Source organism: Onychomys torridus, chromosome X (genome assembly GCF_903995425.1).
Source record: "Onychomys torridus chromosome X, mOncTor1.1, whole genome shotgun sequence".
In the NCBI taxonomy this organism is placed as follows: Eukaryota; Metazoa; Chordata; class Mammalia; order Rodentia; family Cricetidae; genus Onychomys; species Onychomys torridus.
In genome coordinates, this window is record NC_050466.1 from 57,785,567 (window position 1) to 57,803,435 (window position 17,869).

Genomic DNA, 17,869 nt, shown 5'->3' on the forward strand with positions numbered 1-17,869 from the left:
GCATGTAGGCAGTTGAGACACAATCAGCTACTTTGGGAAGAGTACAGAGAGGGGAATTTGATAGGAGACCAGAGTCAGGGCAACTATGACCAACAGGGAAAAGATAGAGGCTCTATAACTAGCTAGGACAGAAAGGACCAACTGAGCATCAAGACAAAGAGATGGGGGAGTCAGTGTTGAGGCCACAGGGAACATAAGGAGAGCAGGGGATATATTGATTTCCTAAAGCCACTGTGACAAAGAAGCATAAACTTGATAGCACTGAACAACAGAAATTATTCTCTCACAGTTATGGAAGCTAAAAGTGCAAAGCCAAGGTGAGGAAAGGGCTGTGTTTTCTCTGAAGGGACCATGAGACAGATTCTTTCTCACCTCTGCCAGCTTCCAGAAGTCATCAGTGGTCCTCACTGTCCTTTTATTGGCTGGAAACTATGCTCCAACCTCTACCCATGTCACCATATGGTTTTCTGTGTGTGTGTCATAAAGGGGTGTGTGTGTGTGTGTGTGTGTGTGTGTGTGTGTGTGACATCAGACTCAGGCCTACCTCAATCAACTATGGCTGCACACCCACTTCATTATATCTACAAAGATTATTTCCCAATAATAGTACCTTCACAGGTACTGGGACTTTACTATATTGGCACCTGGGGGACAACGTATGACTCAACTCCCACCAGGTGAGAGAGACTGAGAAAGACAATCACGTTTGGAAGCCATGTGAGCAATGCCTGTAAAACTGCTCAGTCTAGGCAGAATTTGGAAATGAAGAATTGGGTGCTAGCAGCAGGGAAGAACAAATTATCATGGGAGTGGGTGTGATGCCAAAGCAGAAGGTGTAAAGGAGAACACCGTGCAAGCACCACCAAAATTCAGGAGGCCTCGGGGGAAGTACTCTCAAAGGAGGCCAAGGCTACTGGAGAAGATCCAGGACAGAGGCCTGTCCCAGAGGAGAGAATTTTGAGAAGTGGGGGGAGTGGGGGGACATGACACAGTCAAAGCAGTCAGACGGGGAGGATGTGGCAAAGACCACTGAAACGGAAAATTCCAATTTCCTTGCCAGTGGCATCACAGAGACTAGAATGGAAACGAGTTTTTAGAAGGATCACTGGAGGACTGGGAAGTGAGGAGGAGAGAGAAAGTGTGGGCCATGTTCTAAAGAAATGTACTCAGAGAAGGCAGGGGGAAAGATGTAGCAGATAAAGGAGAAACTCATGGCCAAGAGCAAGTCCATCAAATGTTGGCTCCTGCAAAAGCAGCTGAGGTTGGAAGAGATTAAGATGTAAGTGGAAGTGGATAAGCAACAATGAATCCAAAGGACAGGAGAGTGGGCACCAGCTACAGAGGGGCAAGTGGGGACAGCTCTCCTTCTAACATGGAAGGAAGGACAGAGAAAATAGAGTAAAACGGATTTCTATCTAATTCCAAGACTCAGAACACTCAAAAGAGGTGGTTGTGACTGGCTGGTTGGTGGTGCAGCCTGTACTGCGTGGAGAAGGGTACATTCATTACCAGATAGCATCCATGTCAGTCTTATGAGGGATAACCAGTCCCAATAGATGACATAGTGGAAAGATGATGTCATGGCTTGAGTCTAGATTACTTGTGGATATTAATAGACCTTAAATTTTCAATATATCAGAGGCCCAAGGAGGGAGGGAGGGAGGGAGGGAGGGAGGGAGGGAGGGAGGGAGAGAGAGAGAGAGAGAGAGAGAGAGAGAGAGAGAGAGAGAGAGAGAGAGAATACCCTTACTATGTCATTATACTGGGAAATGGATCCCTGCAAGACAGTCAAACCTAACAAAAAATGAAGAAAAAAATGAGAGCCAGATGTTTTTTTTTAATTATTACTTTTGAGACAGGGTTTCTTATAACCAAAGTTTGCCTTAAACTTGCTATACAGCCAAGGATAACTTTGAACTCCTGATACTGCCTCCACCTCCTGAGTATTGGGATTGTAGGTGTGCACTACCACATCCAGTTTCCAGAGAATTTGGGGCTTTGTGTATAGTAGGCAAACACTACTAAAATACATTCATAGTCCCTGTTTTTATTTCTTTCAATTTTTTAAATTTATTTTAAAAAGGCATTCCTGTGAGTGTTTTGCCTATGTATATGTATATGCACCACATGCATGCCTACAGAGGTCAGAAGAAGGCATCCAATCCCCTGGAACTGGAGTTACAAATGGTTGTGAGTCACCATGTGAGTTCAGGTGAGTTCAGGGAACTGAACCCAGGTCCTCTACAAGAGTAGTTAAATGCTGTGAACTGCTGAGCCATCTCCCCAGCCCCGCTTTCTAATGACTTCGATAAAGGAAAAATTCTGCTGTGTACACAAGGCATACATCAGGAGACAGATAGCTGCTCTAATGAGGAGGTGCTTCTTGATTTGTTATCACATTCCCCAGGGATTTGGGGTTTTCTCATTAAGACTGGTACACCACCAAGCTCTTCCTGAAGTCTGCTGATTAGCAAGCACATCCATGCCACATGTACCAGATCGGTATAAACAAGGGGTAGACCTTTGTTAGGTCTTGACTGCAGCTCTTAGAATTCCAGTCATGACTCTGTTGTGACTCCTTCTTATAACCCCAGAAATCTCAGAGGGTACAGTGTTCTACCATGAGTGAGCTGCTCAACTTTATAGCGGGGGGGGGGGGGGAAGGGGTGCTCTACTAAGCCATTGTCTCAAATCATCTGTCAAAACTCCACCCCAGATAGCCTTTCCAGTTCCCCAAGGGCACAAGCCCAAGCCCTTCTCCTTTAGGTAGCTTCCTGGGTGACCTCCCCCTCTGCAATTGCAGCAGTCACTTTAACCCTTCCTCTCTCTCACTGAAAACTGCCAGCTCTGTCCACTAGAAGGCAGCTATACACTATACACATTTACCTGCTTTCCACTTGGGTTGGAAATGATCACTTGGAGCAACCCAACATTCAGTGGGGTACCCCTAAGGAAGGCCACCTAAATCAGGTGTATATGTCTCTGTATCTTTGGCTAGCTTTGTCAAAGAGAGACAATTTGAAGTTAAATCACAAGACATTTGGACGGTAAAATATCACACAAGCTGAAATATTATGGGATATGCCTGACAGGGTAAGAATAAAGATGATGTGACTCCTTTCAAACACACATTTCCCTCAAATCAAGTCAATATAAGGATGAATGAGTTTCTATTGGGCCTCTAGGGAAAGGTGCTTTCTCAGACAGGCACACAGACCCCACCACCACATTCCTCTTGGAGTGTCAGATCCATTTAGACCCACTCAAAACAGTTCTCATTTCATACTCATCTGGGAGATAGAAAGCATCAATTGTATTTGGCTAACCTTTACAAATGCACCATGGACATTTGGCCAGATGAGGTTTCTGGCTACATGTGCAACCTAGAGTGATTGGGCTCAACAGGACCCCACAGCTGCCCACCTGTGAGATGTGTGACACAGGCCTGCACTCAGGGACAAGGACTGCAGGTGTCCTCTGTACCAGCATTGTGGAGGGAACCTGACCCATGTTTGGTGTTTCTCTCTTTTCTTTCTTTTTCTTTCTTTCTTTCTTTCTTTCTTTCTTTCTTTCTTTCTTTCTTTCTTTCTTTCTTTCTTTCCTTCCTTCCTTCCTTCCTTCCTTCCTTCCTTCCTTCCTTCCTTCCTTTCTTTCTTCCTTCCTTCTTTTTTTTTTGCCTGTAGCACAATAAATTAAGAGCAGGTGTTGCCATCTTCCTTGGACAGAGACACCAAGAGCAGAGGGAACCAAAGGGACTTGGGCTAAGGCCAGAGTTTGAGCAGAGCCTTGGCTCTCAGATGCTAATGCTGGGAACTCAGGAATCTGGCAGTTAGGATGGAAAGACACAAAGCTAAACAAGGGCCCTTGCAAAAATGATGTTCAACATCATGAACTATTTAGCTTCAACAGTTCAGATAATTTTCTTAACACAGATCTCTTGGGTAGAAAACATAGCTCAGTTAATAGGGTACTTACTTAGCACAGATGAAGCCCTGAGTTCAATCCCCAGGACCTCATAAAGTAGCGATGGCAGTGCACCACACCTGTAATCTTAGCACTTGGGAGGTGGAGGCAGAAAGAGCAGAAATTCAAGGTCATCCTTAACTGCAGACTGGAAGAAAAACAGAAAAGAAAAAAAAACAAGAAAACTCTCTTACACTACTTTCTCCCCTAAATGTGGTAATCTAGAGCACTCTATCTGCCTCCCCCACTCTGTAGAACTCAGCACTATGTACCTCCCTGACAGAATGAGGATCTCATGGCCACATCCTTGCCCACCATCTATTCTAGCCAGCTCTCCCATGACCAGCCTGGTGACGTCACCTGACCTTGCATGAGCCTTGAATTCATCAGCTATGGGAAGAACTCATGCAGGAACATCCTCCACTGGGCTATTGTTAACATAGCAAGATGTTGCAAAGCCTCAACATGCCTCCTACATAGTACTGACAAAATGCTATTTCTATTTTGGAAGGTTTTAATGCTCCCACTACTGCCACACAGTCCCATGGAAGAGTGAAGCAGAGGAAGGACTGACTAGTGGGTGATTGCATAGCCTACTAGATCTTTCCTTGTCCTTGAGGGCCTCCCACATACTTTTGAGTTTAGGGTTATTTTTTTGAGACAGGCTTTCACTCTGTAGTCTGGCCTGACATGGAACTCAGCAATCATTCTGCCTCAGCCTTCTGAGTGAGTATTGAGATTCCAGGCATAAGCCACTATGCCTGGCTTTACTTCTGTGCTTTGTCTAGCTTGATTGGATTTCTAGGGGCACTTCTGTCCCCAGTCTCGACCTGCCCTAGACCACCCATGACCATACCCAAGGTGGCCTATCTGAAGAGGGTGCCTAAGGATATAATACCTCATAAATAAATAAGTGGGGCTGAGATGAATATAGCAACAAGCTTAAAGAAAGCATGCCTCAAAGGGTAATACCCTTTAACAGATAAATGGAATTTGTTTCTGGAAGTTGGGGGGTGGCACTTGAATATCTGAGATAAAATTAGATTTGCCTCTAGTTTTAATTTTTTTTTCAAACACAATTGACTTTCTTCATGTCAGAGATCACACAAACAGAGCTACCTTCAGGGGCATGCAACATGTATCTCATCCTTATCTCAAAATGAACCTTTGACATCAAGGTCTTGAGATCCCCACTTTAGAGACAGGGTCTTATGTATTCCACCCTGGTATGCTGGGATTGCAGGTATGTACAACCACACATAATTTATGCAATGTTGGGGATTGAACCTAGGGCCTTGTACATGCCAATCAGTCTTCTAATTGAGCTACCATTACCAACCCCTTTCCCTGCACTTTGAACAAGCAGACCACATTTTCAGTTTGCACTGAGCTCTGAAAATTTTGCAGTTAGCCCTACCTGTGAGGCTTAATCTAGTAAGCTGTCAACATCTAAATTTATAACAATAGGATCAGGCAGATGCTAATGTCTGTGTGGACTTCAAAGCATTTGGCAAAATTCCATCAAATGTTTAGGGGAAAGCAGTTTGCTGTTGGTGGCATCTGCAAAATACTTTTCAAAAATAAAACCCTTTTGAGCCAAAGCAGAGCATAGCAGAAAAGACAGCATAAACTTTTGGAAATCAATACTTGATAATCTTTGTTTGTTTTGTTTTGTATTTTTCAAGACAGGGTCTCACTGGATAGCCCTGGCTATCCTAGAACTCACTCTGTTGACCAGCTGGCTTCAAACTCACAGAGATCTACTTTCCTTTGCCTACTGAGTGCTGAGATTAAAGGTATGCACCACTAAAGATGGCCAATTTATTTTTAAAATAAAACTCTGATAAATCATGCCATAGAATGTATGCTACAGGCTTTCCAGGAGACCTAGGAACCCTCCATGAGAAGTAGCTCTTATGATGAATAGGTGGGACCAGAGCTGGGTGTGAAATGCTTTTTAACAAAGGCAGTAAGCTGTAGGACCAAGCTTGTCAACCTGCCTCCGCCAGAACATAATGGATGGATAATGGTCACCTGCTCCACCCACTCTCGGGGGACAAACTTGGATTGTGGACAAATCTCAGCTCCAAGCTGAGAGCCCACTTATTTCCACCCACTCAGGAAAAACAAAGCCAAGTGCAAGGCAGATTCAGTGGCATATGAGCAGAAGGAATGTATACATTTAAGAAAAGGTCAGTAGGCACATTTGCATGCCTTTCTGTATAACAAATGATTAGAAAGGCTAATAGCTTTACTGCAGCACACAAGGGTTAACATGCTTATAGCTGAGGATGGCTGCTTTAGGAGAATATGAAGTATCTCTAAGCACTTAAAATGATAAAGTGCTCAAAGAAGCTAAGCTGCTATAACTATACAGCTGAGAAGAAACACTCATTGATATTTGGGCTAACGGAACAAAAAGCAAGTCCTTGATTTAGAATAATTCTTCAAATCCCTGACCCAAATATGAGTTTGAAGCCATTTTTTTCTTTTTAAGCACTTGATCCTAAGGATTGACAGAGAAGCATGACACTGTGCTAGAAAATGAAGTTCCAATATGTTTAGAAAATTTAAGATGTTTACTTTCTTCTTTGTTTTGTTTTGATTTTGTGAGGCATAGTTTCACTATATGGCAAAGCTGTCTTCAATTTTGTGACACTCCCCCTGCCTCCCAGCCTCTTAAGGCCCAGGATTAAAGGCAGTTGCTCTGATGATTTAAGCATCTTTAACTAGTTTTACCCCTAAGTAGATATCCAGCAACTGGTTTGTGTTAATCAAGAATGTTATTTAGAGGACTTAATGTATACCCTCTTTGCCACTTTCACAGATGGAAGCTCTGGGTAATTCATGTTCACATGTAAGGACAGATCAGTCAACACATGAATTATGTAATACATTTATTATTAGCTGTAAAAATGTAGCTTTTTTCCACTAATTTTTACTAGTGCTGGCAAAAATATTAAAAAGAAATTAGATGCCTTTCAAGCCTATTACCTTCATACTTAATACATTTCATAGGGGAAATTCAGAAATGATTCCATAGAAGTAAGTGCTCATGATTTCACATTGCATTATTTTTTTTTTTTTCGACACAGGGTTTCTCTGTGTAGCTTTGCGCCTTTCCTGGAATTCACTTGGTAGCCCAGGCTGGCCTCGAACTTAGAGATCCACCTGGCTCTGCCTCCCAAGTGCTGGGATTAAAGGAGTGTGCCACCGCCACCTGGCCTTTTTTTTTTTTTTTTTTTTTTTTTTTGAGACAGGTCTGTCTCTCTACAGAGCCCTAGCCACTGGGATGTGTTTTAAGGACCAGGATGACCTTGACTTTGAAGGAATCCCTCTTACCTCTGCCATCTGAGCACTGGGATTATATCCTCCACCACCATGCCTGGCTGTTACCCCCAAGCTCCTGTGATCTGAATAGAGCAGCAGCATAGTGCTATGCCAAAACTGACTCAGAACCAAATACAAGGTGCAACTTAGATTGATGTGACTCTTAAATTTGTCCCTTACACCACCATAGATATCTCTCCCTCTAATTCTATCTCTCCCCCTCCACCTCCCTCTCACACACACACAATGCTAATTGATGGGTGTGAGCTAAGGCTTGGGCATGCATCCACTGGCTAGTGGTGCTTTGAATCACTAACAGGTGACTGATATGCTTTTTCATTTTGATATCCTTGACCTTCTACAATATCAACCATCTGGAAAAATGGTTGCTATTCACAGGCTATGATTCTAAATGCTAAAGTATGCTTACTATGCAAGTAATCAGACCACCAAACAGAAGACTCCAGACTTAATTTACAGAAAAAAACAAAACCTATAATCTCAGCCAGTTAACACCTGCACACTTAAGTGAGCTCATTCTTTGTAGGGTGAAGTGGGGTAAAGTGAACAACCTCTGATCTTTATTACTACCTATGGAATTTTGTGGACACAAATGCAGTTGTATGTTGCTCAAAGAAGGGTTATGTTCCAAGAAATGAATGACTAAGCAATTCCTTTGTTGTGAGATCAAGTGTACTTCTAAAAAGTAAAAAATGAAACTGCCACTATGTAATGTAATCTTATGGGACCACTGTCATTCATGTGGCCCTTTAATCAAAACAACATTGTATAGCCTGTGACTGCAACTTCCCATTTCCACAGTGCACAGTTTTCATGCTTTTAACTCTTTAGACTGTATAACCCAAGGAACCAAAAGATGCAGTCAAGTGCTTTACTTTAAAAATTATTATTACTCTGTGTGTGTGTGTGTGTGTGTGTGTGTGTGTGTGTGTGTGTGTGCATTGTGCCTGTGAACATGTGATTGCAAGTGCTCATGGAGCTCAGAAGAGGGCATCAAATTACCTGGAGCTGGAGGTATAGGTAGCTATGGCCCACCCAACATGAGTGCTGGAAACCAAACGGGTCCTCTTAAAGAACAACAGAACATGCTTTTAATAGCTGAGCCATCTCTCCAGCCCTCATTTTTAAAAGAATAATAACATTAGCAACTACTGCAATAAAGACTATAAGCCTATATTTTTTTTGTTGCACACATAAAGCATACTGCCATCAATATTAACCAAAACAAAGCTAGAATTCAGCTAACACTTGTGACCTACATAGACTATGCCACAAGTACACACGACAAATACATAAACAGCCTCTAATGAATAATGTGAAATTTTAATTTAGAAGCACTTTTGCCAGTCTTTTTTTTTTTTTTTTTGAGCTGAGGATCGAACCCAGAGCCTTGCGCTTGCTAGGCAAACGCTCTACCACTGAGCTAAATCCCCAACCCAATTTAGAAGCACTTTTTCTGGTCTTAATGGCTGCTTGCTAATGAATACATTATTCTTCAGTTATAAAAAAGTCCACATATTTGAAAAGTAGCCCAGCTAAAATGTCCCTACAAGGAATTAATTTAGTACACTTTCATGGATAAAAATCAGCTACTCTGAGGAGGAGGGAAAACATGTTTGTTTTCTATTGTGGAATAGGGGAATCGCCACATGCAGTACTGTTGTCTCACTTTGCAGAAATCCTGGTGAAATATGCCTTATAAAAATAAAAATCTAAGCCAGGTGTGGTGGGACTTACCAGTAATCCCCAGCACTGGAGAGGCAGAGGCAGGAGGATTTCCCATGAATTTGAAGCCAGCTTGATCTACATAGTGACTTCCATGCCAGGCAATGCTATATAGCTGGACTCTATGTCGAAATAAGTAAATAAAAGTGAAAGTATCAAATATAAAAACTGAGCTACATATATGGTTATCTGGTGAGAAAACTGACTGGGTAAATTTACAATGAAAATAAATATAGCTCACACTATTAAGCCACGACAAGCCAAGGCTTTGAAGGCCTAAGTTGCTGCCATGGTATCATTAGGTTGGTGGTGCCGTTTCAAAACACTGATTTCTTTCTCTTTTTTCCCCCCTTGGCGATGCCTTGTCTTGGACGTGGAAGCTTGACCCCAGTCTCTCTCCCATCCCCCCATCGTGGCTTGTTTATTAATTTGAAGAACAAAGTCTCTCTTGAAGGAGGTTGGACAGTCCCCTAGAGGATGATGCCATGGAGCTAAGATAACAGCATCTGAGGAGGGAGGGCCAAACATACTCATGAAAACCCACCCGGTGCTGGGCAGCCTGCAGACCTGAGGGGTTTCCCGGGTGACTGGAGCTGCTACCCGATTCATCCTCTTTCTCCTGGTACAATAAGGAGCCTCCGAACCCTCGGGATGCTGCCCTCTTCTCTATCATCATTCATATCTCAGCAATGACAGGACTAAAAAAGACTGTGATGGGAAATGTGCCACCAATTAGCATATCCCCCCACCCCCACCCCCCCCCCCACACACAAAAGAGGCTTTTAAGCTTCTGCTTTTTAAAAACCAGGGGCTTGCCTGGGGGAGGGGAACCACCAAGCAGCTCTTAGCAACAGTGTCTAAAATTCAATGATCTGCACTCCCTCAAAGCAGTTTGTATGTTTTTCAATTTTCTTCAAGCAAATCTCCTCTCAAAATGGCTTAGGAACTTATTAGAAGGTATTTATTCGGCCACTGGGTGATAAACGGCCTCCCACTTGTCATTAAATTGCAATTCAATTCTTTGATTAAAAAATAATAATTATAAACCTACAATCCCTTCATAATCCTGTTACAGAGCATGAACGGCATCCTCTGCCGAGAGAAATTGACAAAAGAAGAAATGCTCCGAGGGGACACCCTTGTCACATTTGTTTACCTGTTTTCCACCTCCATGAATAATGAGGGGAAAATGTAACAGAAAGCAACATGGCTGTATTAGCCTGGGGTTTGTCTGTGGAATGCCAGCAAACATTTCATGCTTGCTTTCACCTAAGGAGACTCCCAAAACACAACAGGCCTAACTCATTTGAAAGGTCACAAGAATGTCATTTGAGGAGCCGGAGAGATGACTCAGGGAGCCAGAGGGTTTGCTGCTCAAGCATGAGGACCTGAGTTCAGATGGCAGAACCCATGCAAAAAAAAAGTCAGGGAAGGCTGTAACACCAGTAGTATGGTGGGGTGGAGACAGCAGGATCGCTGGGGCTTCAGGTTCAGTGAGAGACCTTGCTTTAAAGGAATACCACAAAGAGTGATTGAGCAGGACACCTGACTTCCTCCTCTAGCTTCTGCATTGTGCATGAACACCTCCCCACATGTGTGTATATACATGTCCCTCTTCCCCATACACACACACAATCAAGTCAATCAAGTAAATTTCTAGGACTAGCAAAATAAATGATTCATGGTCCATGTCATGAAATACTAATTCTCTCAAGGACTGATTCTCAAATTAAAAGGAAAAATGGAGATTTATCTGGCTCAGAATAAATTCTGTAAAGGCCTCTGAGCCTTTATGGCAGCTCACAACCATTAGGGAGTCCTTAAAAGGTGGCTTCCTTCACATAGGTTCCAGGGCCTCAGCTACCCAAAGTACGATTCCATCACAGTCCAACTTGGGGAAGCACTGAATTTATCAGGCACACTTTACAGAGCATGGGTGAGGGGTTACTTACAGGAATGTTGGTGGCCTCAAAGCAGCTGCTCCATCAGAAATGTTCAATTGAACATGGAGACTTCCCCATAGCTGAATAGGTCGGGTACATCTATATGCTCTAACATGTCCAGAGACCAGGATGCTCCATGTATTTAGGGCAGAATCTCACACTAATGGCTGGGAAGTGCAGGAGGGATAGACAAATCTCAGCTGAGAGTCTACCGACCTTCCTCTCCCTCTCCTTCTATGAGAGAATGTCAGTGGTCTCCATCTGTTGCTTTGTGCAAAACAGAGCCAACTCAAACATTGAAAAAACATTGACAAACATTCAGATGATGGCTCTTGGGCTCCTACTTCCAGCTGAGCTCTGCCTGGAGCAGCTAGTTACCCGTGGAGAGGCAATTCTGCTCTCCCTACCCATGGCTGTCTTCCCTGGTTGTACTACCCCCTTTATTTTCCCTAGGGTCCATCTATGGATATGTGAAACACACAAAATCACTTTTTTCTTATAGAGTCAAATGATTCCTCCTGGCACCAAAGCTTCCATTCCAGATTTGAGGACAAGATTTCTTTTCTAACCCCATTTTTTTATTTACCAAACAGCCACATATATGTATGTATATGTACACACATCCACATGTACACATCAGTTTACTTGTGAATGGAAAGAAATAGAGTCTGATTAAGACAGGGAAGATAAATTCAACTTAGAATATGTTAAATTTAGAAGGATTTAAAATATTTTGTGTTTGGTCATTGTCTCTTGGAGGTCTGCTTTTTTTTCTGAAGGGAAACAGAGGGGGCAGATCTGGGGGAGCAGGGAGATGGGGAGCTCTGGGAGGAGTGGGGAGAGGGTAAACTGTGGTCAGGATGTATTGTATGAGAGAAGAATCTATTTTCAACAAAATAAGTAAATATATAAATGAAATTATATGTGTACATATATGTTGGCACTTTCATTACATATGCATGCACACATCACATATATAGGCATAATATATGCATCAATATAAAATATATATGTGAATGCACATGTGTCCCTATGTACATAAAATCATGGAAACATGCTGTACACACTTGCATATACTTATATACATACTTCCATTTAAATATATTACATCCTTCTAAACTCAAAGTATGCAAAATTGAATTCCTTTAAATATTTTTAAAGATTCATTGTATGTGTACAAGTGTCTTGTCTGCATGTATATACGTGCACCACATACATGCCTGGTACCTGCAGAGGTCAGAAGAGGGCGTTAGATCTCCTGGAGCTGGAGTTACAGACAATTGTAAGCTGCCATGTGGGTCCTCTGCAAGAGCAACCAAGTGCTCTTAACTGCTAAACCATCTCCCCAGCCCTACATTTCCCTCTTTTTGTTATTTGTTAATTTTGGTAAAAAAGAATTTTTAGAACTTCTATTTATTTAGGTATGTGTGTGGATGCATAACACAGTGCACTCATGTAGGTCAACATCTTGTGGGAATTGGTTCTCTCTTTCTGTCATGTGGGTCCCAGGGATTGAATTCAGGTGGGCCGGCTTGGTGGCAAGCACCTTCACCTGCTGAGTCATCTTGTTGGTCCCCATTTGAGGATTTTGAGACAGTTTTGCTACGTAGTCCTAGTTGGCCTGTAGCTAGTTATGTAGATCAGGCTGGCCTTATATTTATAAAGCTCTCCTTTGCTTGTACCTCTTTAGTGCTGGGATTACATTTCTCTTCGTGATCCCCAGCCCCATCAGATGTACTCTCCCATATACCCCAACCCCATATACCCCAACCCCAATGCTCTCTTCATCAAAGGTATCTTTATCCCCAACACTTTAGAATCACAGCTCTGCCATGTACTAGCTAAGCCACATTGGGAAGTTAGCTAACTTCTACTTCCATGGATGCAGTTCTGCATCTGCATAGTGGTTATAGCAATACATTCCCATATCACCACATAACATATAGTTTGGAACAACCATTCATGGTAGACAAAGTCCCTCTCTATACTATGCATGCATGCTTGCTACTCATTCACGTTAGTTACTAAACAGATGTGGGCCAGCAGATCAATAGTTCAAAATCCCTCTTTACCCTTTCTTTAACCTTCTCTGACCTCAGACTTGCATCATTAGCAGTGGCCAGTTGCAACCTCCACAATTTCCCACCTGAAACAAAAAACCAAACTTTTTTCTCCAAAATGAAAGTTTTCATGGAGTCTTTCCCTTCATCTGCAATGAAAATATTCCCCACTAGCCCAGTTGTGTATCAGTGACCCACATGAATTACCCTCCCATCTGCCAAATCAAGGGTCTCTCTTGCTCTACTTCTAGGCTTCTCACAGTTAACCTTTGTGCATCTTCTTGCCTCTGTTTCTTGGACTAGTTTTCTCCCCACTCTTCCTTGCCTTCCAACTTGATATATATCTTCATTTTCAAGGTACAACTCAAGGGTCATGGTGTGCACAAAACCATGATTTGGTTCTCACCATTTATGTTCCCCCAGTGTATCTCATTATAATACCTTATATTTTCTTCCAGATCATCCATGTATGTCAAGTCTTGCAGTTCATAAAGATTTCTATGTTTTTTCTCCTCTGGTCCCATGTCATAGAAACTGACCTAGGGCATTACTTATGCTCATTGATTTTAAAATTATGGTGTAATTTCTCTACCTTAAGTAACAAAATAACCACAAAGTATCATCTCTACCCAGGAACTGTTAAGTATCCAGGCATGTACCTATAGTTGCAGATACTTGGGAGGCTGAGGCAGGAGGATCACTTGAATCCAGTTCAATAACAGCCTGGGTAACATAACAAGAACTTCTTTACCCCATCTCAAAACAAATAAAAAGCGGGCTGGGTGGGAGTAGCTCAATTGATAAAGTGTTTGCTTTGCAAGCATAAGGACCTGAGGTTAATCTCTGGCACTCACATAAAAAAAGACAGGTGTGGTGGTGTTTATTTCTTAATTCCAACACTGGGGAGATAGAGACAGGATCCTTGGACCTACTGGCCATCCAGTGTAGCCTAATTCATGAGTTCTAGGCCAATGAGAGACCATCTCAAATGAGGTAGATGCCAAATGACACCCAAGTGTGTCCTTCAGCCTCCACCTGCTCACTCTCTGTCTGTCTCTAACACACACACACACACACACACACACACACACACACACACACACACAAAGCTGAAACAAAAACAAATAATGTTAAGCAAGTAGCATTTCATTACCAGAAGGGATTTGGCAAACAGTGCAGTGAAAATTTATGCATCTAATGCATTGTATCCCTAGAGCTCAATACATAGAAATGCTGCTAAGTAGCTTTCATTTTCCACCTATGGTTTGTGAAGCCCAGGGGGCCCCACATGACCTCACTGTGGAACAGGAGACACATCCATCTGCCAGCATCAATTGTTTTATTGACCTGATTAAAGAACAACAATTTCCGTGGTCAAAAAGATCTATCCAAACACATCAGCCTCAGCTGCACAATAGCAATAATTAGGGATTCATTATTCCTGGATTAAAATATGACTCAGTGGGCACAGCACAAAATCATGTGTTATTAACATTTACCCAACCTATTTTTTTTTTTTTTTTGCTGGTTATGATGTATGATTAGAGCCAGAGCCCATTTTTAAACAAAACCAACCAAATACAGCTTTTCTAACGTATTACAGACATACCTTATAATTCACCTAATTGCACAAACTGTTTTGAACATATTCCCACCTTTCTGCTTATTGCAATTATTACCACGATCTGATTTTGAATGTTTTTGTTTCCCCTAAAAGAATGCCTAATCCCACCAAGCATTTACTTCCTACCCTTCCTGCTAACCATGACACAAAGAAATAACATACTTTCTTTATAAAGTTGCCTTTTCTGGACACTTAACATGTAATTAAAAAACATGTGTTTTTATTTTTTAACTGTGTTTTGCCCAACATGTATGTAAATGTATCACATTCATGCAATGCCTACAGAAGCCAGAAGAGGGTGGCAGATCCCCTCAGACTAGAGTTCTAGATAGTTGTGAGCTTTCGTGTGGGTATCAGGAATTGAACCTAGGTCCTCTGGAAGAGCAGCCAGTGCTCTTAACTGCTGAGCCATCTCTCCAATCTCAATATGTAATCTTTAACTACAGGCCTGTTTTCACTTAGCATAATGATTTCTAAAGGTCATCCACACTTAACATGTTTCTTTTGATTACTGAGTCACATTCTATTGCAGTGTGTAACAAATTTTGTTCCTTCATTTGAGTTTTGGCTTTTGGGCTATCATCAATATGAACATTACAGACAAACCTTTATGTGAACCGAGTTTTCAATTCTCTTTGTTGTATATACCTAGAAGTGGGATGACTTTCTGGGCCATAAGGGAACTCTATGTTTAGCCATTTGAGAGTCTGCCAGGCTGTTCTCCAAAATGGCTAGGCTACACATTTTTCCATTTCCACCACTAGTGTGAGAGTTTTGAATATTCCACACCCCATCAACACTTTTTCTGTCTGTTTGACTCTGGCAGGTATGATATGGTATTTCATTGTGATTTTGTTTTGTAGGTCCCAAAGGACATGTTTCCATGCACTTCTCTGGGTATTTTTTTTTTAAGGAATGTTTGATTAAATCTTTTACTTTCATTCTGAATTGCCAATTGTGAGCACTTTTTATACATTCTTGATACAAGTCTCTTAGATTCTATCTATTGAGACAGGGTCTCACAATGTAGACCACGCTGGTTTGACCTCACAGAGATCTACTTGCCTCTGTTTCCTGAGTGTTGGCACTAAAGGCATGTGCCATCATGCCAAGCTCTACACTCTCTTTTAAATATTTTCTTTCATTCTGTAGATTGCATTTCTATTTTTCTGGTAGCATCTTTTGCAACACAAAAATTTAAATTTAGTTAAAAACATCAATTTACCTATTTTCCCCTTTGTTCCTTATATTTTTGGTGTTGTATCTAAAGTGTGTGTGTGTGTGTGTGTGTGTGTGTGTGTGTGTGTGTGTACATGTGCATTCATGGGGGTCAGTTCTCACCTTCTACCATGTTGGTCCCAGGGATCAAAATTAGGTGGTCAGTGGCAAGCACCTTTACCCACTAGGCCATCTTACTTGTCCATATAAGTTTTTCCATTGTTTTTAACATGAAGCAAAACCAAGAGAGTGAGAGCTGGAATCAAGCCTGCCTCCATTTACTCAAGTGTCTCCTACTATTTTCCAGGAGAGTCTCTTTTTTACAATAGAAATCTGAGCACCCAAAAGGCTTCCAACTCTATTTATTTAGGAAAAATTGCCAAGTTCCATCTCACAGAATTTTTGTTCATTGGAAAGAAATAACCTTCCACCCCACTTCTTCCAACAGTCCAAATGCTTCCAATACATACAGAAGGTAGAGCTTACTTTTTCCTGCAAAAGTTGAAAGTGCCAATCTTATTTTTACCTGTCACTTAGATTGCAGGTGCCCAATAGTTACAAATGTATTATTTAAGTCATTAGCATTCAATCACTTTTTTTGAGACAGTGTCTTAAGTGGCCCATGCCATGCCAACTTTTAAAAGGGCAGAGGATGTAGTTTGGTGCTCAAGCTCTTGCTTCTCCTGTACAATGCCTTGGATTCAATCTGCAATAATGCTAAAAATGAGAGGAAAATTGAGGAGAAGGTAATTTTTCAAAACATAATGATCATCAACCATACATTAACTTAATACAATTAAATTTTCAGAAATCACAAAGTATTATTTGCCAATGACTTTGTTTCTCAAAATCTTCTTTCAACAAATAAGGATCTCTGGTCTTTATGGATTCCAGTGTATTATTTCTCAAAGAAATGTATAAATGTCCCTATCTAAATTCTAACTCAGTACTAATCCCATTTACATTTCATTTTACATAGATTGGATATATGAATTATGGTTTTATTCAGCCCCCTCCTCAGCATTACTCAGGCCCTCCACATAGCCATCTCTTCACAGGAAATGTGTTTGTTAAGCCACTAGTTACTCAGCTTTAAGGAGATTAATGCGACTGCATTAGAAAATGGCCCCTATAGATCAAGCCAAATGAGTAATTCCCAATATTGGACTTTGTAGTAAAGCCAAAAGGGCCTTCCAAATGATGGCTTTAACGTTCACTGTTTATCAAGGTTCCTTTTACAAGTAACTTTACTAAAACAGTGCTTTAAGTATTATTTGTTCATTAACATTTTCTATCACTCCATTATAAAATGGTACCGGGGATAGAACCCAGAGCCTTGTACATGCTAGGCAAACACAGCACCACTGAGCTACACCCCCAGCCTTCACTGTCACTTTTTAACCTCCTTTGTTTCAGGACATCAAAGGTGAAGTAGAAAAGAAACACCTACATTTTTTGCTATATCTAAGCCTAGAACTACATGAATATTCAATGGCCATTACAAAGATATCAGGGAAGACAGAACTGCAAAAGTAATCAAGAACTTCAAACACATTTCCTGTGTTTCTAACTTCTTCTGTTGCTTATACAAATGTCACTCAACCAGCTCCCATACACCCAAAACACCTTCACATAATTCCACCTTGGGACCTCATCTCTCTGATTGTGGAGGCTATCCTGAATGGAGAGGGGCTTGGAAAGCATAGTCTTATGATCACTATTTAAATGGGCCTTACAAAGGACACTCCCTTATCTGGAAATAGTTTGAAAGAGAATGTCAGGACTACAGAAACATAACAGAAAAGTTCAGAGGTGCAGGAGAGCTGGCTCACTGGGTAAAGCGCTTGTAGTACAAGCATGAAGACGCCAGTAAGGTCAGACCCCAGTACCCATGTGAAAAGCCTGGCCCGGCAGGTATAGGCCTGTAATCCCCATGGTGTGGAGGCAGAGTCAGGAGGATCCCTGAGGCTTGCTGGCCAGCTAAT

The 17,869-nt window shown here is 41.7% G+C and overlaps 1 protein-coding gene across 3 annotated transcripts in view; it reads right to left on the reverse strand.

Annotated features, from left to right (window-relative positions):
• The window catches only part of Gpm6b (glycoprotein M6B), a 151,328-nt gene that overhangs the window by 49,781 nt on the left and 83,678 nt on the right, over nt 1–17,869 (reverse strand). Inside the window, exon 1 of one of the 3 annotated variants that reach the window (XM_036175249.1) lies at nt 3,976–4,041. The exons of the other annotated variants lie outside the window; for them this stretch is intronic. Within the exon in view, the coding sequence (XP_036031142.1) occupies nt 3,976 (1 nt within the window). The 5' untranslated portion in view covers nt 3,977–4,041. Of the gene's footprint in view, nt 1–3,975; nt 4,042–17,869 lie in introns of those variants that run through there. 3 annotated transcript variants of the gene reach the window in all.